Source organism: Coffea arabica, chromosome 2c, assembly GCF_036785885.1.
Source record: "Coffea arabica cultivar ET-39 chromosome 2c, Coffea Arabica ET-39 HiFi, whole genome shotgun sequence".
Classification (NCBI taxonomy): Eukaryota; Viridiplantae; Streptophyta; class Magnoliopsida; order Gentianales; family Rubiaceae; genus Coffea; species Coffea arabica.
In genome coordinates, this window is record NC_092312.1 from 71,299,554 (window position 1) to 71,321,884 (window position 22,331).

At 36.3% G+C, this 22,331-nt stretch overlaps 2 protein-coding genes across 8 annotated transcripts; one reads left to right on the forward strand and one right to left on the reverse strand.

Annotated features, from left to right (window-relative positions):
- Positions 1-3,051: 3,051 nt before the first annotated feature.
- On the forward strand, positions 3,052-13,093 carry LOC113727684 (E3 ubiquitin-protein ligase RFI2). 5 transcript variants are annotated; one of them, XM_027251968.2, is made up of 6 exons: positions 3,052-3,619; positions 7,355-7,524; positions 8,932-8,999; positions 11,376-11,406; positions 11,479-11,866; positions 12,281-13,093. In XM_027251968.2, exons 1-6 carry the CDS (start codon positions 3,442-3,444, stop codon positions 12,757-12,759), a joined length of 1,314 nt encoding a protein of 437 aa, XP_027107769.1. In that variant the 5' UTR covers positions 3,052-3,441; the 3' UTR covers positions 12,760-13,093. The 5 variants fall into 5 exon arrangements, with proteins under 5 accessions (XP_027107769.1, XP_027107771.1, XP_071932418.1 ...); XM_027251970.2 differs by having other exon boundaries at positions 11,376-11,401; positions 12,288-13,093; XM_072076317.1 differs by having other exon boundaries at positions 11,376-11,401; positions 12,348-13,093.
- A 957-nt stretch (positions 13,094-14,050) lies between these two features.
- LOC113727685 (serine/arginine-rich splicing factor SR30-like) lies at positions 14,051-21,296 on the reverse strand. 3 transcript variants are annotated; one of them, XR_003457873.2, is made up of 15 exons: positions 21,143-21,276; positions 20,188-20,286; positions 19,479-19,544; positions 19,252-19,326; positions 19,058-19,166; positions 18,923-18,969; positions 18,739-18,796; positions 17,338-17,387; positions 17,037-17,093; positions 16,839-16,945; positions 16,655-16,756; positions 15,163-15,305; positions 14,621-14,654; positions 14,454-14,528; positions 14,051-14,377 (listed from the first exon to the last, which is right to left on the reverse strand). XR_003457873.2 is itself a non-coding variant. In XM_027251972.2 (14 exons), exons 2-14 carry the CDS (start codon positions 20,278-20,280, stop codon positions 14,363-14,365), a joined length of 888 nt encoding a protein of 295 aa, XP_027107773.1. In that variant the 5' UTR covers positions 20,281-20,286; positions 21,143-21,296; the 3' UTR covers positions 14,051-14,362. The 3 variants fall into 3 exon arrangements, 2 of the variants coding, with proteins under 2 accessions (XP_027107773.1, XP_071932419.1); XM_027251972.2 differs by lacking the exon at positions 15,163-15,305 and having other exon boundaries at positions 21,143-21,296; XM_072076318.1 differs by lacking the exons at positions 14,051-14,377; positions 14,454-14,528; positions 14,621-14,654 and having other exon boundaries at positions 15,153-15,305.
- Positions 21,297-22,331: the final 1,035 nt, after the last annotated feature.

A 22,331-nucleotide genomic window follows, 5' to 3' on the forward strand; every position in this document is an offset into this window, starting at 1 on the left:
ACTCGAATCAAACTTGAATAGTGCATCTTCAGTAGGGCTGCAAACGAGTAGAGTCGAGTTGAACTTCAGTCTAATCGAGCCGAGTCTTAACTTAATTTTATCGAGCTCGAATTCAAACTCAAATTCAACGAGCTGCCAATTTAAAATTCGAACTCGAAAAAATAAAAAATAATTATTTTTTAAAAAATATAATGTAATATTTTTTCTTAATAAATAATAAAATATTAAGGATATATATGTAATTTTATTATTAAAATAAAAAAATATATATATACTCGAGCTCGCGACGAACTTAATATTTTTGAACTTGAGTTCGATTTGGCCATCTCGATCTCGAGTCGAGTTTTGACTCGACCCACTCGCAAACGGTTCAATTCATTTGCAGCCCTAATCTTGAGTTCGATTGTGGTTGATTCTAGCTAAAATACTGGAGTTCGAGTTTAATTTGGTTTTAGCTTACTCGAACTACGTTTTGAGCTTGATTGTATTTTAGCTGAACTTAAGTGATATAAATCAATATTTTTATATTATTCTAAACAATGGATATGATAGATGTTTCACACTAAACAATATAAAAATTTACAATATATAATTATAATTGAAGATCGATTGAACTTGATTAAGGTCTACAGGCTTTCAAGTATCAAATATAAGGCTTAAACTCGAGCTTGTCAAGCAATTCGAATTGGTTGAAGTTAGCTCGAATCGGCCAATGTGAACTTTGACCGAATAAACTCGTTAATAGTTTGATTAAACTTGGCTCATTTGCACCACGAACCATAACACATACTTATTTAGAAAGTAGCCTTTGAAAATATCTAAGCTTTAAAGCTATGTTTGCATTGAAAGATTTGATAAAAGATTTGAAATTCTCTTAAATAGGTCGTGTGGATGACTCAAGAGGTATCTAAATTTGTAATCTATCAACTTTAGGCATTGTTTATTTTGAGTAAATGGGAGGGAAAGGAAAGGAAATAAAGGGACAAGATTTTTATTGTTTGGATTAGTCTATGAGGAAGGAAAGAAAGGTTTAGAAAGGAAAGGGAGGGATAAAATTTAGTTATTTTTTTTAGTCAATTTTCTGTCCAAAAGTGGGTGGAAATGAAGGGAAAGGACATCAAGATTAATGAAATTTTTGAAATTTTCTAAAAACATATCAGGTGTTTACAAACTAGACTTTTTAAATTATGGATAAAAATGTAATTAATTCATAATAGTTTCCTTTCCTTCCGTAATTCAAATAAGACAAATGAGCTCAAGTTTTCTCTACTCTACTTTCTTTTCTTTTTTAGTAGAATCCTCTCTTTTCCTCGCCTTGCCATTCCTTCAATCCAAACGACGCCTTTGTTTATAAATAATTGGTAGATTATAAACAAAAATACCTCGCAAAATATCCAAGCAACTCGAGGAATCCGAGAGATTTTCAAATCATTCAATCCAAATGCAAATCAAAGTTGTTTTTTTTTTTTTCTAATATTTGGCGAGAGCATAGAAAGAAAGAAGTATTGGAAATGGAAAATAGGATAAAAAGAAATCTGGGAACCTTCACTGTAAGATGAGTGATCAAGTTCCCTAAATGCAAGAGATTTTCTATTTCAAAAATATATTTTTCAAGGCGACTCAATAGACAATCTTTAATGCATCTAATATATATCTAATTTATTTTATTATAAGTGTATACATTTATCTTCATCATTTTTATTACTACATTTTACACGTCTTCAAACCCTTCTGACGCGTGTCCTTTATATTTCTTGTCAAACAGGCTCATATATTCAGTCTCAATCTAACAATCACGTGTTTCATTTCCCTTTTTTCTGGTAAAGTATCGAAACACATGAGATGTAGTTAATCTGAGCATGTGCACTTATATGCTAAAAGTTTGGCGTAATTTAGATATATTAATGTTAAAAAAAAAATCTATTTTTTCTACTATAAGATTATGCAAACACGTTGTATTAAGATTAATACTCGCCTAAATGTGATGTGCTCCAACCACAAATGTATTACAAGGGATAATTTTAAAAACCTCCCTTGAGGTTTCTGAAAAGTTCACCAAATGCTTTTGAAATTTTAAATATTATACTTACTTTCTTTGACCCTATAAGATGATCATAATAACCTTAATATATTAATATTTTGCATGCAATCAAACAATTCGCTCATAATCTCGTGCATATGAATGCATCACACAATTAGTCATTTAATGGAAACAAAAACAAGATTCTCTCGTGAAATAACTAATTATGTCCTAAATACAATTTTAACACAATACAAATTAATTTTGACTTTGCTCGGGGGAATCTAAAGATGAATAGAAGAGGATGTAAGGTGAAGGAAAAAGAATGGCGCTAGTGGTGGTACTCCAACATTTAAGGAATATGATGTTATTAGTGAAATTTTTGAGTTTAACAGCGTTGATTTTTTTTTTTTTTTAACTTAGATTGAGGTTTAAAAATTTAGGGATTAATAGTGGTGGTGGTCACGGTGACAATGGTATTAATTTAAGATGTGGGAGTATGAAAGATTTAAAATAGTAGAGATAAGAGTCGAAAATTTATTTGAGATTTTGTGCATGTTCCATATTTTTTAAAGAATTGCATAAGAAGGTAAAACGAATTTTATAATTTCATGATGGCATTTTGGATTTTTGACTATTAAATAGTTTTTGTCACCAAAATGATAAACACAAGAAAGGTATGTATAATTTTTAAAACTTAAAAAGAACTAAGTGAAATTGTCATAAACTTCAAGGGAGGTTTCTGAAATTATCAGATTAATACAATAGCAGTGGGAGTTCCCAACTTACCATCAGTAGTCCATCACATACGGCGGTTTGGTTTGGTTTGGTTTGGTTTGGTCCCACCCCTGCTTTCTGCTTCTGTCTGCATAGTTACCAAATCCAACGGCCCCAAAACAGGCGGTGTCCCTGACTCCTTGCTGACGCCAAAAATTACAGTACTACCACTACTACCCAATTGCCCCCATCCCCGAAAAAAAAAAAAAAAGAGAGAGCGAGAAAACACGTTTCCCCCAACCAATCCTCCCCTCACATGTTTTTTCTTCTTCACATCGTAAAAGCTCTCGTCTTCCCGTCTTTTCCCCTATCCATCTCTCTCTTACAAGCTATCTTTATCTATATCTATATCTACACCGACATATCCATAAGCAATCGGCTCTGAATTTTGACTTTAATTTTGGGGGAAAGAAGGAAAGGAAGAAAGATCAAGGAAAAGGCCCAAATAGATAAAAAGGGATTAGACTTGGAGATTGAATGCTTGCTCTGTTTTTTTTTGGGGGGTTCTGTTTGAGGGAATTGAGGGGATTGCTGGGATTTGGTTAATTTGGGTGAATTGTTAATTTAATTGGAGGAATCGAGGTGGGATAATTTAGGGTTTTGGTGGTGGTTGATTAATTTAATTTAATTTAATTTGATTGGAGATGGGATTGGACGGTGGGGATATTCTAGATGACGGCGATGGAGTTGGAGGAGGAGGAGGAGGAGAGGGAGAAGGGGAAGCATTGGTCACCGTTCCGTGTTCGATTTGTTTGGATGCTGTGACTGATAATGGGGATAGATCTTGGGCTAAGCTTCAATGCGGTCACCAATTCCACCTCGGTGAGTTATGATTTTTTTTTTTCATTAGCTTTGTTCTCACGGTTTTAGTTATTTTGATTGTATACTTTCCCTTGTAATTATTGAGATCTGATTCTTTAATTTTAGATAACTGCAAAATGATCGAGAAAGAGTGGTCAGTTGAGTTTAATTTACTAAGTTGGGGCGGATTGAAGTTTGTATTTTTGTGGTTTTGGATTATTCCAATTTGATCGGTTTTTGCTATTTTATTTCTCAATTTTTGCTGAATTATGTGGTTGATGAGGTGGGCAAGTGTGTTTATACATGCATGAAAGCTGTAGAAGTATTTACTAGTATTATTTGTTTTGAAAATAATGTTGAAATGACGATCTAATAGTGGCAGGGAAGGGTTATAGTGAGTTGGGTTGATTAAAGTTTGACCTTTAGGATTTGGCTACTTCCACCACTACAGGTTGTTAGTGTTTTCCACAACATCTAGATAAATTGTGGCTTGATCGTTTGTAAAAGCTTAATTTTCTTGGGTTTTGGTCAAGTCATGGTTTGTTGGTTGCAGCACTGGTGTTTGGGGAAAATGCGTTTGAGAAAAGATGATAATTTTTGTGTGTGTGTGTTTTTTTATGGATGTGGGCGGATTTATTTTAAGAACTTCCCAAGAGATTGTATTGATTTATCTCTCAAGTGTAATTATATTGGAATAGAAATGATGGCTTTGGATTCACTCAAATAGATATACCGTCACATTTGCACAACTTTCAGTTTCTTTTAACTGCAAATTAGTCTAAGCTCATTAATACAAGGCATTAGTACTTTCTCTTAGCTGTAAAATCTGATAAAAATGAAGCAGAAGGACAACCTTACATCTGATTCTTTTGCTTCCCTTGAGTGTATTGAACAGTGAGCTGATATTTTGTAACCTGTATTGGATAATTCAGTAGGTGCACCTCATTTCTTGAATTTTGGAGCAATCAATTGATCTTGCTAGACTTTGTGTTTCTGTTGTGCTCAATTGATGGATTACCGCTTTCCCTTGGACTTAAGAGCCTGAGGTTATTACTTCCCAGTTGACTTTGTGAAAGAAGGGCTAAGTATTTAGATTCCAATCTTGGTAAAGGCAAGAAGGATTGCATTAGTCAAATGCTCATAAAAAATGATGGCACATTTTAAGACTAGGAGAGAGTTATCCATCATTCATACCAAAAAAAGTATTTGATATATGGGAATGATTGCTGGCCATTATTTTTCAAGAATGGAAAAAAGACCCTTTAAGTTTGAAAGTTATTAAATGCCATCTGCTTGCCCATTCGTTCTTTGCTCCTTGTATTGTTCCTTTTAAGAGCTGAAGATATCATATAATTTCCCAAGGATTTAGCTCGTTACTATTTATAATCATATTGCATTTTTCTCGAGTCCTGATGATTGTGTGAAGGTTTCTTTATATTTAGGTCTGAATTTTTAGTAAGAATTTTGACAGTGTTCTGGTGTACTAAAAGATTGACTTTCTTTGCAATCTGGTACTAACGAAGAAAAGAAATGGTTTGAAGGTTTCCTTGGGTTTAGGTCTGAATTTTTAGTGAGAATTTTGACAGTGTTCCGGTGTACTAAAAGATGACTTTCTTTGCAATCTGCTAGTAATGAAGAAAAGAAATGGTTTGAAGACTGAGATTTGTGTGGCAACTTTTGGAATCAAAACCGCTGGCTGGACATTTGTAATCTAAGTAGTTAGTAGCCAACAGCCAGAAGCCTTATATACTATTGCACAATGTTCATACACCTAATATGGGCTCAAATTCTGGGGTAACAGCACCTGTTGATCACATGACATGGCATGCCTGTCTTTCACCATGCCATATTGCATGTGGCTGCTCTGCAGGTGTAACTATCCAGTTGTCTAAACTAACAATCATCTGAGTCTGAACCATTGCCCAGCACCCAATTCTTATGTACTTGTATATAATAAACTTATAGTACCCTGTTTGATTCTTATTGAGGGTCATATTATGCGCTAGATTCTTCAATTTGATTCAGTTGACACCTTTTAAAAAAGATTCTGTAGTGAATATTAGTATCCGATAAAATTCTGGATAACATGATGTGACAAAAATGCTAAATTTGATATGACCTTTTGATCTTCTTTGTCCTTTTCTGAGATTTCTGCTTTCTTTACGCAATAGGCTTATGTTTTGGCTGTGATTGCTCTCTATGGCTAAAACTATTGCTTTATGCTTCATGAACTCTGATTTTCTATTTGGGAATGTCACTACATAAAAGCAAATCATCTAAAAAGGAACAGTATTGTACAATTCAGAAATTTGGTCCCATTTCACCAGAAAATATATAGTCAACTCAATATATGTTCCCTTTTGCCATTAATATTGCCGCTTCGATTGTGGTTCAGGATGCTGGGGCTTTTTTCAGCCTATTCAGAATTTGTCATTTGTGAAGTGGAATATGATAGACATATAATATGGGAATGTTGAATTTTGCTGGCTAACAGTCGATTCTATTGACCTATTGCTTCGGTTTTATTAGGGAATATTTGCGTTGGATGAATTTTTTAAGTACAATGCCAGGGATGGGAAATTGTGATAGACTATTGTCCTTGCTGAGGTATTATTGAGGGATAAAGATTTAATGATTTCCTTTTTTTTTTTAAGAAGTAGAAAAGATATGTATTAGTAGGTCCTCTAATGACTTGAGGAACTTATGTGGTTTTAACTACAACTTTTAAGGATGTTTGAACAAGTTGGTACAGGAGTTCATAAAGAAAGGAAGCAAAAAAAATTGAAGTGCAAGGAGAGTTTTCAACCTTTGTTTTATTGTGCTGAATACTGAGTTGAGGAGGCATATATATATATATATATATATATATATTTTCAAAGCTGTATGGCCTCTTGAAACTCCTGATGTTATGTCCTCTTTTTGAGGACACCTGCTTGGGAGGCAATGTTAGGAGTTGGTAATCTAGGGGATACGAGGATAGGCTTAGCCCATATTAGGAAAGAAGCTGGCAGGTTGTATAAATTGAGCACCTGTTTGTTATGGTAGCAATCTTTTCAGAATTTGTAGAGGTTCATGGATATCAATATTAAAGTTGACAGCGTGCTTCCTCTCCCTTTCCCTTTCCATGTCATGTGGTGCATTTTGAAGGAGAGTGGTCGGTGGTCATCTGATACTTCATACAGTATTAATATTTTTCACCTGCACAATATTCTTCATAACCTTCTTGAGTCCTAAAGAAATCAATCAATCAGAAAGCAGTTGAAAAGGGGTGAGCCTATCTCCCAACCTATCTCCCAACCAGCAGATGAGAGTGCCCTTTTTATGTCTTTATGTTCTACTGTGCCCCTATCCATTTTAGGATGACAAATGAAGAATTACTTCAGATGGGTTAGCATGTGCTACTTCTGTGACTGGATATGAAATCAAAACTTTCATTGAATTAACAGTTTGTTATTGCTTCTGGTTCATCGAATCTTCAGTTTGATTATTGAAACTATTATGATCTTGAATGGTAGGTTGTGCTGTCATATATTTTTGCCAAGGATGTTCCTGTCTTGCATTGATTTCCTACTAGTCATTATGGAACATATTAAGCATAAGAGGCTTGAATTTTGGCCAATGTAATCAGCAAAATTAATGTCTTTAATGAATTCTATGGGAGCCATCTTTTTCTGTGCTCAAACAAACTTCACTGTGATTTGACGATGACTGACTGTTCCCATTTCTCCTATGGGTATGTCTCTCGTTCTCATGCAGATTGCATTGGTTCTGCGTTTAATGCTAAGGGTGCAATGCAGTGTCCCAATTGTCGAAAGATTGAGAAAGGCCAGTGGCTGTATGCAACTGGCTGTCGACAGCTACCTGAGTTCAACATGGATGAATTTGCTCATGATGAAGATCTTTATGACCTTAGCTACTCTGAAATGGTAATATATCTTGTTGATCCTCTGTTAAGAGTTTTTCTATGTTTTGGCTTCTGTGGTTTTCTATTTTTCTCATGTTCTATGACTATGGTAGCTTGCTGATGGTCTGTGATTGGAAAAGAGTGTCACATTGACACACGCACAAGCATATATAAATAGCTTTGAGTTTGTAGAAAGAAGTGTTGTGCTGTCTGAGTTTGCTGACCTGATGTATTGCCACTTTGATTTTCCTACTGGCTCTAGTTTGGCTGCTAGTAATTACGTGTTAAATGTCAAGATGGAACAAGAACGAAATCACATTATGAAGAATGTAAGTGGACCATTAATAATCTTGGCCATCTTCTTCATTGAGAATCTGCATCTGGAGTTTGTGCTAATAATCTATATGCAGTTTGTTCCCCAGCATCTGTTAAAAAAAGAAAATAGAAAGAATAAAAAAACTGACTGCAAGCTATGGACGTTTCATACGATCTTTTGTATTCTGTTCCTTCTCTCTCATGTTGGTTGTCGCTATACATAAGATTAGTGAAGAGCTTTCCTTATTAAAGGTTGTGTGCTGAAGGAGTATTTTAGCTAATGAAAAGAAGTATCACCAAATTAGTATATTTTTACTTGTACATTGTCAATTGTTATTGTTTTTCTGAGCTAGAAGTGTCTTAGGCTCTAGGAATTAAGTTCACACTTTTCTGTAATGAATGTGGCTCAGGGTTCTGGGCAAGAACTGGTTGTTTAATCTGTTGGTTGTAAGTTTGAGAAGACAACACTGAGTATAGCTGTGGACCACATACACAGTCATTATGGAAGGAGATGCATCTACATGTTTACACATGTTAAAGGACTTCAGGTTTCATTTTATTGATAACTGCCAACTATAGAGAAGTTACTTGATCTATCAGCACACGAGTTAACTGCATTCCTGCAATTGCTCGAAGATAGAAACTGGAATTGTTTGTACATTTCTTTCATGTCCCAAATATCAGTTCCTTAAACTTTTTTCTTGATTAGCGTGTGATGTTTTGAAGTATGAACCAATATGCTTAAGTATAATCTACACACACTTATGCTCTTCAGGTTTGGATAATCATTTAGTATGCAGCAATGGTATATCTTGCTATGAAATTGGTTTCATATGGTGGCTATGTTACTGCACTTGATTGTGTTACTTTTTACTGGTAACTGAAGCTATGAGTTATGGTGTGCATTTTGTCTTGTGTTTTTTCCCGGATCTGCTGCACCTCTTTCAGAATGTGGACTACTATACTTGTAAAAACATGTTTTAGAATTCAGCTTGTGGAATAATGTGCTCATACTTTTGTTTTTAACCACGTATGTAAATTATTAGAGTAGAGAATACTTCTTGTTCTATGTTTTCAATATTTATGACAACTCAAGTTTCTTACATATTAGCAGTTTTTGCAGTCTATTGGAGTTCATTGGTGTCCATTTAGCGGATTGACTCGGCTACCTTCATCTTTTGAGTGAGTACAACCACAATATACTTTCTAAATGAATTTGACTTTCGTTTCATGATGCATTCTTTTGTGAACTTTTGAATGCTACAGCAAATCTCTCAGTTTTCGATGTTTTTGAATTCTCACCTTGAGGTGGGTTTGGTTTCTGCAACTGAATATCACATCCAAGAAGCCATTTGTGTTTCATTAGTTGTTACCTCTGAGAAGGGGCTGAGCTAGAATGTGATTCAGTGGGGGCAAACTTAACATGTGAAATTCTACTACTAACGGTATCAAAAGATATATGTTTAACTAACAATGTAATCAATACATGCCAAAAGTTATGTACATAGTCAATTCAAAATTGAGCAAAAAAAAAAAAAGTATCTCTCAAATGTCAAGTTCCTAATAAAGGAGTTTTCTTCTCTTCTAATAAATTTTCTCTAGATTTCTTGTTAAGATGAAAAAAAAAAAGAATGAGCACTTAGGAAGCTCCACTGCGTAAGTGAAAAACTTTTCAAATGGGTTTGTCTGCTGGAGCACGTTGGAAAAGACTGAGAAAGAGAATAAATGGAAAATTGAGTCTCTCTCTCTCTCTGTTTAGACAAGGTGTTATTTATTATTATTATTTTTTAATTTTTAAGTGTGTTGACTTATTTGGATGTAGGGACATAAAAAGTGTGAAACACCAATAAACTATTTTTGAAGGACAGTGGGGCAATTTCCTTTAAGTGTGGGTTAAACCTATAACTTTTTACCTATATATCGAGATTTTTTACCTATATATAATTGCCCCTCTACTTTACCTGCATCTCTGTCTCTAATCCAAAAAAAATTGCTCTTCCATACAGCTGTGTTTTGCTTTGTTTTTTCCCACTAAACTCTTCTAAACAAAAGATATTCAAATGTGATAGCCAGGGCTCGCAGTAAAGAAAGTATTAAGGACCATGTGGTGGAGCACAACTGTGGTGTTCTTACATCATTGAATGATTTCTACTATCCATTGGGGGGAAAATACTGAAAAGGATTTTTTTTAAGTGGATGATATCATGAGTTTTTTGGTGTGGTGGGATTTGAGATCCTGAATTTATAATTCCCAGCAGTGAGCTGCATTTTTTACTAAAGTACTCTCGTCTGTTTTTGTTCAAATATGTGTTTAATAATGTATTGAGAATTTAGAACTACTACTTGTTGCAGAGTAGATTTAAAGTATAGGATCAGTCTGCCTCCCACCCCAATCATCTATTCTCTCTCCTCTTGTTATTTGTGTAGAGCATTATATGCTCCTAGAATAGTAGGAACACACAGAAAGTCATTTGGAGAAAGTTTAATCATTGTAGTGCCAAGCTTTAAAGCTGAAAGGCATATATTTTATTCAAGCTAAGAGAAACACAAAAATAGGGGAGAAGCTCCTATCTTGTTCAGTCACCAGATCCAAGAGCTTGACTCTTTGATATAGAAAATGAAGCGTTCGTGGATTAAAGAATTTAAGCTTCATAATTTTTGATGCATGTTGCCTGTAAATGCCAATAGGAAGAGAAGAAATTGGATATGTTTTCTGCATAAGGAGAAGTTCAAGGTCATCCAGTCCATTTCTACTTTGTGACTACTTAAATAGAGTTCTAAATCCATTCGAGTAAGGAAACCCACTCGGTTTTCAGTTAGATGGGAAGGGATATACGAGGTCCAGTGGTAGCCTAACACACAGCACTGCAGAAAGCTTTTAAGGCGTGCCAAAATTTTGGTGTTTGGTTTAGTGCGGGAATTGCTAGTTTTTGCACATATACTTGTCTAAGTGGCTTATGGAGACTCTGGTGCTCTGGTTTTCTGGATGAGATGTAAATTTAAAGTTCCTAGATTTCCTATTCAACATTGTATTGATTATTTTTGTTAAAAATACAAGAATTGTTCACATTAACAAGGTTTGTTGTCTTCAAGCTTTGATCCATTAGTTATTGCCTTTTTTGAAAAAGGTCTGTTTCAGTATAATTGGCCATTGTGGAGGTGAGGGAATGGTTAAGTACTGCAATCCAAGGTGACAGGCCAACCTGGTCGGCCCTTGATACCTTGAACTGAAGATTTTAGGTTGGAAGTTTTGGTTTGAGAACTTGGTGAAGGTTGACCATTCGTTATCAACATTAGAATGGGCTGTACTGATTATTTTTCTGTAACCCTTGCTCAACCACTAGCAAGTCACTATTCTGTTAATGTACTTGTACTGGATGTTTCATGTTTATTTATGGCATTTTGTTTTTTTGATTAAGGCGACAATTGATGTCACATTAAGGTTGTCTTGCTTTGATTTGGTCATGGTGTTGTCACATTGCATTTTGAAGTTTAGAGTTACTTTTGTTTCTTTCTCATTTACAGTGTTTTGACATGTTATCTTTTTACACTTTGCAGAGAAGGAGAATACTCATCTACTGCATGTAAGGTCTTTTCTTCTGACTTAAAGCTGCAAGTCTTGTGAAGCTTGGTAATTGATAGGGCATTTCCTATTTTGCAGATCATGAAATTTTTGGACAACATGCTATCCTTGCTGAGCATACAGCTATATCATCTGCGAGTCATCCATGCCCATATATTGCCTACTTTGGACCAGTCCATCCCTCATCATCAAATTCAAATGCTAGCGTTTCCGATGGTTCTAATTTTAATAATCATTGGAATGGTGCATCTGTACCAAATGAGATACCTGCATCTTATGCTTTCCCTGGCATGGATGTTCATTATCACAGTTGGGATCACCATTCCTCCCCTTTCCCTACCACAAGCAGTCGCATTGGTGGTGCTGATCAACCCTCAATCCCATCCGCGGCTCAAAGAGCAGCTAGAACGAATTCTGATGTTCCGAGATCGGGATCCTTTGTGCATCCTTTCATTGTTGGTCACAGGTTGGTATTTGTTCATCAGTAATCCGATATGCATTTACTGGATTAGGCGTCACAACTTCTTTTGTAAGTGGTGTTGTACTAGAATATGCATGTATCCTGTAACTGGGCCAAAGCCCTCAAAAAGTACACATGTCATTGCCAGATCAAAGTCCCTAGTCTCCCAAAGGGAGGAATAGATTGAATTAATGAATAGGATTGAGTTCTATTGTTCAGAAGGAAAACATCATCTTAGACACTTTTATTTTATATTGAACGAACAAAGTTGATTTTAGGTAGTCCATCTCAGAAAGTTTCTCACCAGCCAGTTTAACTATAGGCAATATCACTATCAGCAGCAGGCCTTTGCTATTTTTCCTGTGCGATTGTTTTGTTGTTTTTGTTTCCTTTTTTTAACATTATGATATTCTGAATAAGGACACAGTTCTGCTGCCAGAGCTGGGAGCTCAGTTGTCTCATCAATGATTCCACCTTACCCTGGCAGTGTAGCTCGGGCCCGAGACCGTGTTCAAGCTCTTCAGGCATATTTTCAGCAACCAAGCAATACACCATCAATACGCAATCCAGTGATGTCTGGATCACGGAGATCAAGTGCTCATAGGAGTGTGGCACAAGTTGGTCCAGTTGCTTCATCGTCTGACCAGACTGGTGCTTTTTATTTCATCCCTTCAAGTTCATCTGGAAGAACCTATCAAGAAGCAGAAAATTCCCTGCCCAATCGCTTCCATGGTTGGGACCGAGAACACTTGCCTTCGTTTCCCTCGAGTCAGATTGATAGAGACCCGGGTTGGGGACCATTCCATCAAGCAGCTGGTGGGGCTGATGGTAGTCTCAGGACTAACAGCTTTCGTCAGAGGCATGGACCTGAGAGGATGCCATCACAAAATCGGTCATAGACTGCTTATTATGTCGTGATGAAACGTTATGATAACTATGACTGAAACACAATTTATATATAATGTTTGAGAAACAATGAACAACAGTTGTAGCCTGTCAAGATTGGCAGACGAAAAGCTGTTAGATGGCCTTAAAAGTTTGGTGGCCAAGTGATTGTGTGATGGATTTTGGCTTCCTTCCTCATGTCTTTGCCTGGGGGACAATGAGATCCACTCTTCAATGGCAAAGTTGTAAACATTTCCAGCAATTGGCTTTGAAATTGTTTTCATAACGAGTAACATGACATCCATGTTCTCAGGAAATTCTCTGAATAAATCACTCATTGGCTGTTCATATTTGAAAAGTGAATTCAGGTCAAGAAACCGAGAGCGAGCAATTGCCTTGGGACTCCGCTGGCTGAAGGCCTATTCTCAATCTTACTTTCTTATTAAAAGAGCAGACTCCTTCGTAGACATGGGATCTTAACTCATGACTGGATAAACCCTTCGCTTGACTCTCGAACTCATGACTGGATAAACGTCTAAGCGATTTTGTCATGTTCCCCAGTCTCAACTTTTTCGCCACTTGCGTGATAGTATCTTGTTCCAGTCTCTTTGCTTTCCGACATCTTTATTGTTATATATTTAAAGCATGAACACCAATTTTGATGTTAAAATTTCTGTGATTTCATGTAATGTCAAGGAAGCCTTTCTTCCATTGGCAACTTAGACAACTCGCTTCCCGTTCTTTTTATCTTTTGCCTGCTTCTGGCCTCTCAATAAAACCTAGTACCATATAGTAACTTCCACTAGGAATACAGAGAGTCCGACAAATGCTGAAGATTCTAATGTGCACGAGCGTGTTCTCGACATATAATTCTTTCCTCTACAGCTATAGCACCAAGGCAATTTTTAGGCTTGAAAGGTTATAGAAGATGATATCCTTCCGTTGCATGATGCATATTGCAAATTTCAGGACATCTTCATTCGCCGGAATTTCGCGAGGCAGGTACCAATTTCATTGAAGTACCCACCAGCGTGGCTGCAGAGCGCCTCCCCTTCAAAAGATCAGCCGGAGCTCCCCCAGAAACCACTTCCTCATCAATCTCTTCGCATCGAACACTACTTGCTTGTTTGTTAAAACATCATCATAGCAAAATCTTTAACAGGAGGCCTACTTATCGAGATCAAGTTCTTTCAGAAAGCAAAGCAAAATCCTCGCATGATAATAGGGAAGAAAGTAAAAAGTGATGGGACTTTGACCACAACCACGTCACTCCATCAATAAAAACAACAGCGCTATATATACCCATTGATGCGTAAGCCGACAACCATATATTAGAATACGCAGAAGGAAAATGAGAGCGCCGACAAGAGAGGACACAGTAATCAGAAGTTCTAATGCGAAAATCAATCTCCACATCATAAGGTAATACATATTTATCAGGCCAAATTCATACGTCATGTAAGTTCTGTGAAGGGCTGAAGGTGACAGCATGTTCCTTGCAAAAGCCGCAACACAATATTACTAATCCAAATCCCAGGGAACAAATGATTGGGTCCTACTAAGTCTGCTCCGTAGAACCCTCATTTAAAGTCAGCCAGGGTAGAGCTTGAATCAGCTTCAATCAGATCTCACCTGTAAATTACAACAATCAAAAGGGCAGTTCCTCGAGTACAATATAATTAGAAAATGGAGGAGAAAGCATACATACAGGAGATAGAGATCCAGAGATGCTCCTGCTTCGGCTCCTACTAAGGCTTGGACTTCTGCTTGCATATTTGCGACGCTGTGAAATATACAAGATTAAATGGGATCAGTAAGAATTCAGTTTTGTCGAATGGAAAACAAGAAGTAATCCCAGAGGAGTTTATGACTTACAGATAGTATTGGGCTTCTAAATTTCCTTGGAGATCTGCAAAAATTTCCAAAATAAACCCATTTTAATATCCAGAACAGTCCAATATGACTTCTGATCCATATGCATCCATGCTACCTCGACGTCGATAATCAAACCAAGGAAACAATATCTACCAGCAATCTTTAGCACCACTTAACATACACACTCTTTTAGACCAATCCAAAATAATTTCACGTTCACTGTTGTCCCATTCTTCAAATCTGGTCTTCTCCAACGTGGGAGGACAATGATACACAATGCTAGGGCAAAGAGTAAGACAATTCGCTCATACTTTACCAACAGCAAAGCTAAGAAGCTGTTGTAAACCACACAAAGATGATGCTGTCATCGTTACCTTGGGTTCAGAGTTACGAAGTGCCATTCTATTCTAGTTTTTGTTACTTTTTTGCAAAAACCACCTTAGACAAGAATCCACATTAGGAAAGAATCCATCATCTTCACTAGGGAAGTTAGCACCATGGGCATCACTTGCCACAGTTAAAAAAGTATTAACAAAATTTACCATCCAGGCTATGCAGCAGGTGCTCATCAACTAAAACAGCATGCAGCCACAGGGCCCACAACCAAGAGTTGCATGATATTTGAGCACCATAATCCTCAAGTCCCTAACATGCAAAATCCCCAGATCGCCGCGAAAATCCAGATCTAGAAAACAAAAAAACCAATCTTCATAACAGTATCATTAACCACAAAAGGTGGCAAGTCCTTTCTGAATTGACCCCTATCCCCGAGGATAAAATGGATTGTGACACTTGAGAACAAAAGACATCTAGCATACGCATATCTTATTAGAATTACTAATCTGAAATTCACCCAGAAGTGAAGCCAACAGTGCTGACTTTTGTGAAGAAAAATATTTTTTTCTTTTTTCCAAAAATTGTCAACTACTAAGGTGCCTTTTGAACAGACTATTAAAATGCCTGAACGGGACAGACTTCTCTGTAACTAGAAGTTAAAATGCATTATGCTAGAAAGAAGCAGTGAATCTCCTTTTCCAGATATTGGAAAAAATTAAGGTGCCTTTTTGACTGGTGAAACAGAACAAAAAGCCTAGATAATTCCATATGTTTTACAGGAAAAGAGACCATAAATATATAAATGTAAATTGAAAACTTCAAGTAGAAGATCAAAAATTTCGTATCTTTCATCTTTTCTTAATTTCATTTACAAAATTGGGTGGTCAAAAACTATCCATCTCATATCAGCAACATAAGAAGCAAAACATTTTGCTCCTTTAATGGTTTCATCTTAAAAACTCAAGATTACTAAAGAAAAAGTAACAGAACATGCAGCAGTCATCCATAGATGACAAGCTTAGCATTAGAAACCAGAAGCTGGACCAAAAAACAAAAAAAGTTTTATATCCAACAAGAAGACGAGGAAGGAAAATGATTGGTTCAGTGATATCCAAAGAACTAAGAAACATTCATCACTAGAATCATAATCCGAGTAATAAGCCACGTAATAGAAGCATGCAAAGAAGAGTAAGGAAAATGAAAGAAAGATCACACACTGTTCCAAAAAAAAAAAAAAACAGAGAGGAGAGAAAATAATAACCACTTAAAAAGCACTTTAAATGGCATAAAGGCACTAGCTTTGAACAAATTATTTCTCAGATGAAAACAGAATAAAGCACAACCATTAAAATCAAAATGGAGAATTTCATATTTGGAAGTAGTCTTCTGAAAATGACAGTTAACCCTTCAAGCCCGTGATAATCAGGAGAGAGAAGAGAGTATGAATCATATAGCAATTTTGACTTAGCTTCATAATACATATACCTCATGTTAACCTTGTTGATGCAACAAATCATGAAAATATAACATCTCAGGAACTCACTCTGGCAGTTGCTGATAAAAATACCAGCCACTCTCATGCATTTAGGAAACTACAATACAGCTATACAACACACAGAATATAACAGAACTGGAAGGCTTCAAGCACCAATAAATTGTTTGATAAGCCAAAAAAACAAAAGCACAGCAATAATCTACCTTGAAACATAATGAGGGGAGTCAGACAGAGCCCCTGATGAAACAGACCTTGAGAGAGATCTAGATGGAGAGCGACGAGAGTATCTGGCCCTTGGAGAAGCACTATGTAAAAGCAAAGTCTGTCAATGGGTAGAGTAATTCAGACAAAAATTAGAAAGGCAGATAAATTTAGAATTCATCAGACCTCCTGCTCCTGCTGCTGTAGCTATAGCCAGGACTCCTACTCCTTGAATAGCCAGGACTCCTACTAGGACTTCTGGAGAAGCTTCTTCGTAGATCGTACTCCTCCACCTAAAGTTTCACAGACAAAAAAAAAAAAAAAAAATGAAAGCGACTGTCTAATAACACCAAGATAGAATATAAAGGGTTCATCATTACATACCCGTATGTAAGCCCGGGAATACTGATTGCGAAACAGAGAATCATCAAGTTTCCGTATCTGCAATGAATTGAGCAAACAAGTAAAGAACATTATATCATAGCCTGCCTTCCTTCTCCTCCTTTTCAACAATGAAGAACTATTGAAAGATACATATGGCAACTTTCAACAAATCAGGGGCAAATTGCAATCAAAATAAAATCATGACAGAAATCTAAAACACTGCAAAGGAAAGATTGAAGATCACTAACATTTAAAAATACTGGAACATAAAAATGGAACTCTATGTCCAGTATTAACTTACCGCGTACTTCATGTCATCATAGTTGGTGTAATCAATAATCCCTCTCATACCTACACATGAACCATGACAATAAAAACAGTTATCATTCCAAATATAGTGTTATAAAAGAATCAAATCTTCAAAAGGCATTAACAGGGGAACGAGTACAAATCTTAGAAAACTCAGAATGACAAACTTAAGATACTTAAAATTTAAAAATAGGACAGTCATAATAAACTGTTTGCTGACAATCTTAAAAAAGAACAAATAAAAGACAAACAAGCTAGAAAACAACCATTAAGTAATTTTAACATCCACAGAAGATGCTCCAAAAAAATAAATTTACTAAGATGACCACCCTAAAAAAATTTAAGTAATATGCACCAGGAAAAAATGTAGTGTTATTCCACGAATAAGCAGTGTGTTACACCTCTTCTCCCACCAAATATATTTGCAACTGGTACATAAATTCATGCTACTAAAAGTAAATTTAGAATCCTAGTTTAACTGTTAAGGTCTCTCTCCATCCTTTTTTTTTTTTAAATAGGATGATTGTTGAGCATATCCACATAAATAGACACACAGGCATTCCTGCGTGGGGATTGTTCCTTTGAGCAGTAATGGGTAGAGGTACTTTCCAACAAAAAGGTTTGGCACATCAGAGGATCCAGAAAAGTCTACACTGAAGTTTAATAAGTTGTACAGTTCAGCTCCATAAAGCTAAATATTTGCGTCGTCCTGAGATGCACAGTGTGGCCTCAGAGAATAGTAGTATGCTACAAACAAGTAAAGATTTGCCAGAATTCTTTTTATAAAAATCATCGATCAGCCCCCTCATCCACATTGAGAATAGCTACCAAACAGATGTAACAAAAATACACATAACCAAACACCAGGCTGACATAGATGTGCTAGATAAACCTCTAAGTTCAACTAGTGCTATGGGCACACCCATGTCTGTGCAATTTAAATAAATAAATTTAATATAAATTAATGTGACATGAATTTTTCTTTATTAAATTGATAGTTATTTTGATAATTATACCTACAAGTGATTATGCTGGCACATGTTCTTAGGCAATTTGGTTGGAAATTATGTTGGTTATACATAATTGGGTAGTTAGAATAAAAATTAGTTTTTAGGTAGTTAGAGTGAATATTATGCAGGTTATATATGATTGGGTATTTATGATACTAATTAGTTTTTCTGAGGATAACAATGTAACTTTAAAAAGTGGCAAAACATGTTTACACCAACCCCCTCCTTTCACTTTATATATAGTATAGTATGTTGCTAAGCCTACAGAAGGTGCTGAAACACAAAACCAGTGACACTTGAGCCCACAGAAATTTGCAATAGACTCTTAATATTAAACAAAAACACAAATTTATTCCAAATAGAAAAAATATTAGACAACTCACCATCACGATCACGGAAAACTTGAGAGAAACAGACATCACCTGCTCGACGCATGTGATCCTAGTAAAAGAGATAAAACTAATCAATTTTAAAAAAGAAAGAACTAAAATCAGATAGCCCTCTAACTAAGAAAATCTAGAACTAAAATGGGATAGCCCTCTAACTAAGAAAATCTAGAATTCTCACCTTCAAGTCCTGCCATGAAGCAGAAGGTGGCAGCCCTGTGACCAAAACTGCACAAGTTTGAAGTGTTACCAACAAATTCTACATGTATTACATCCTTAGCATAAAGCAAACCAATAACACGTAGCAATGACTCACCACGATAGTCAGAGCGCCTTGAAACACCACCACGACTCCCTCCACTATTGTAACTGCTGTAGCGATCATATGATGATGATGATCCTCGCCCACCATGTGCGAGTTCAACCTGCAACAACATGGGGTAAACAGACAAAATTAAGCAATTTGATACACATCAATCAACATAGTCAAAACAAGGATGGGGAACTAACCCTTAATCGGTGACCATCAAAGTTATAACCATCTCGACCGCGAATAGCATCATCAGCATCACGGTAATCATCAAACTGAGCGTATAAAAGAGTTCATAAGTCAGAATAGATAGTGAAACACAAAATTAGAACAAAGAGTTCACCTTGTTGATTGTCAATAATCCAGGCATAACTAACCACTAATGATCCATTGAAAACTCAAATCCTGAATCAATCGAGAAACTCACCTCCACAAATGCATAACCAGGTGGTCGAGGAGGAATTTTCAAGTCAATATCCACAATACGACCATACTGCAATAAATCATTAGAGAGAGAACATAAAAACAATTAGCAAATATTGTCTTGTACATGCACATACTAACCAACTAGGAAACAGGACCCAAGGACCTCATGCCATACTCTATTCGGTCCAGTCAAGAGAATCTCAACATCCGATGACAAATGCATGCACATGTCATTTCTAAATATTAGGCACCAATGAAGAAAACAGAACTAAATTACTCCCAACATAGGAATGCATCCCATGATTCAGCCACAAAATCATCCGAAATTTCAAATTTAACACAAAATTATTTGATTAATGGCAAAAGTTTCGGCCTTGGAATCCCAATGGTTGTGCTTCAAGCTAGTCTAATTCCAGCATAAGGTTTAATACCACAGAAAACAAGAAAAGGGGCTCTGTTCTGTAATAAAGGTTTAGCTTATTCCATTTCCCTTCTCCGGTTTTCATAGTATCTCTTTGCCCAAAATAGCATCAAAGGAAGGTTAACTCGCAGAATAGACAAGCAGCCTTGAAAATATAAGTTCAAAATTCAACTTAATTACAAGCATATGACCATATTTGTATGGTTAGAACATAAATTCAGACAGTAAGGCACTAGCTACAACTAATCTTGAGGAATGCTTATAAAAAAATAAAAGTAAAATAAAATACCTTGTAAAACAAGTCTTCCACTTCACTCTCACGGATATCTCCGGGGAGATTTCCCACATAAATGGTTCGGCTTGAGCGGCTTGAGCGACCCATTTCTTCCTGCAATCATATAAAATTGGTCGCATTTAAAAACACATAAAAGTGCCATTACATACTTGTCATAAAAGCTACAACCAGGAAAAAGAACTAAATATTCATCAACATTAGACAAATTCAATGATCTAAAATAAAACTGAATGTGATTAATGATAAAAACTCATAATCGATGAGAGCAAAAGACCCCTTGCACTAATTTATTAAATCCCAAAAAATGACAGACAATGAATTCATTAATTAATTTTTTTTAAAAAAAAAAACCGAGTAACAAGCAAAAAATCAATACCTAAAAATTCATGGAAACAACAAACAACACAGTACTCCCAACCCAAACAGAAAAGCAAACACATTTTTACAAATATACTGCATGAGGTAAGTCCATATAACACTATAAATCATTCCAATCACAGAATTTCTTATTTGGACACCAAAAATTAATAACCTCAATTCTCTCTCTCTCTCTTTTCTTTTTCCCTTTTTGCACAATATACAAATACCAGAAAGAGAAAAAGAGAGCAAAAAGCTCTAAAGATTCTTTTACTCTTCAATTATGAGAATCTAAGATTCCCAAAACCCTAATTTCTTCATTCCCCACCTTTCTACAGTTAATCAACAATCAAAGCCGTTGAAAAAATTCGGATCAATTCTAAAGCTAAACTGAAGTACCATTACAGGTCCAAAAGGAAAAAAAAAAGGATCAAGATTGTTCAAAATTGACAGGAGATTAGAATAACAAATAGATGAAGCGTTAATAAATTCGCGTCTTTTCTAGTCGTAGTAGACTGGAAATAAATTTTCTGGATTGAAAATTCATTTTCTAGATAGCTTATAAATCGATTTCTATTAAAAATTCACTAACCTGATAAAGAATTCGACCAGAGACTTCGTTTCTTGGGTGGGTTGAGAGAGTCTGGGAAATATTTAAAGTCCGAGGAGAGATGCGACCAATATATAGAGAGAGGAAAAAGAAAGAGTTGGATTTTTGGAACCTGATCTGACACGCGTACGGGTGGACGGTTTAAGGGTGACTGACTCTGGTTTGACATGTGTACCCCTTTTGGCCATTTCATGGCTTCCACGACCACGATAGATACTTTTGTGCTGTTTGCCCGTGGTACGTTCACGTCACAATAATCTATACAAACAATAGAGAATATATGACGCTGAAGAATAGCGGGCCTGTTTGGAACCTGAGTTTTTTGAGAGTTTGTCTAAAATTTTACTGTAGTGTACTGTAGAAGTTTTTGAAAAAATTTTTTAAGATGAAAAATTTTTTAAAGTTTTTTTAAGAAGTTTTTTGGAAGTTTTTTGGAAGTTTTTTTCCTTTTCTTTTTTTTTCTTTTCCTTTTTTTTTTCTTTTTTTTTTCTTTTCTTTCCTCTCTTCTTCTTCTTCCTCTTCCTTCCCACTCCCCCTTCCCTCCCCCGTTACTTCTGCGTTGCCTCCCCAGCAGCAATGGTCACCATTTTTTGTCCTTTCTTTTTCTTTTTCTTTCTTTCTTTTTTCTTTTCCTTCCTCCCTTCCCCTTCCCCCTCAAAAACTCCTGTGCCCACAGCTTCTCCGGCCAGCCCTCATGCATCCCCGATTCCTTCTCCATCTCCAAAGATTCCTCCAACAATACCTGCGGCTTCTCCCTGGTGAATGCTCCGGCAGTGTCACCGCCTGCATCATCTCCAATTGAAAGCTCAACGAGTTCTCCAGTTCCAGCCACTGCAGAGATTCCATCCGCCAGTGCCAGTGTTCCTTCCACTTCTGCGACATCGGCAAAATCGCCGGCGATATTCCCTTCGAGCAGAAACCTGCCAAGTTGCTCACCGGCTGGGACGAGTTTGGCATCGGAAACTTCGCAAGGCCCAGTTGCTGATGAATCGGTGCTACCTCCATTCATGGGGGGCCTAATTGTTCTTGCTGAGCATTGGAAGAGGTGATGACAGAGGTGGTGGTGACGGAAAAAGAAGAAGAAAAATGGGAGGTGGGGGAGGAGGAGGTGGTGGTGGGTTGGAGTGGGTGACGGAGGTAGAAGAAAAAGGGGAGGGAATTTTTTTTGTGT

Excerpts from the sequence above, each read along its gene's own strand:
- LOC113727684 (XM_027251968.2), top strand. The coding sequence starts at position 3,442 with ATGGGATTGGACGGTGGGGATATTCTAGATGACGGCGATGGAGTTGGA. Across the intron at positions 9,000-11,375 it reads CGGCTACCTTCATCTTTTGA|AGAAGGAGAATACTCATCTA; the intron begins GTGAGTACAACC and ends TACACTTTGCAG. Across the intron at positions 11,407-11,478 it reads ACTCATCTACTGCATGTAAG|ATCATGAAATTTTTGGACAA; the intron begins GTCTTTTCTTCT and ends CCTATTTTGCAG.
- LOC113727685 (XM_027251972.2), bottom strand. The coding sequence starts at position 20,280 with ATGGGTCGCTCAAGCCGCTCAAGCCGAACCATTTATGTGGGAAATCTC. Across the intron at positions 19,327-19,478 it reads CTGGTTATGCATTTGTGGAG|TTTGATGATTACCGTGATGC; the intron begins GTGAGTTTCTCG and ends TTATACGCTCAG. Across the intron at positions 18,970-19,057 it reads AAGGCGCTCTGACTATCGTG|TTTTGGTCACAGGGCTGCCA; the intron begins GTGAGTCATTGC and ends AAACTTGTGCAG.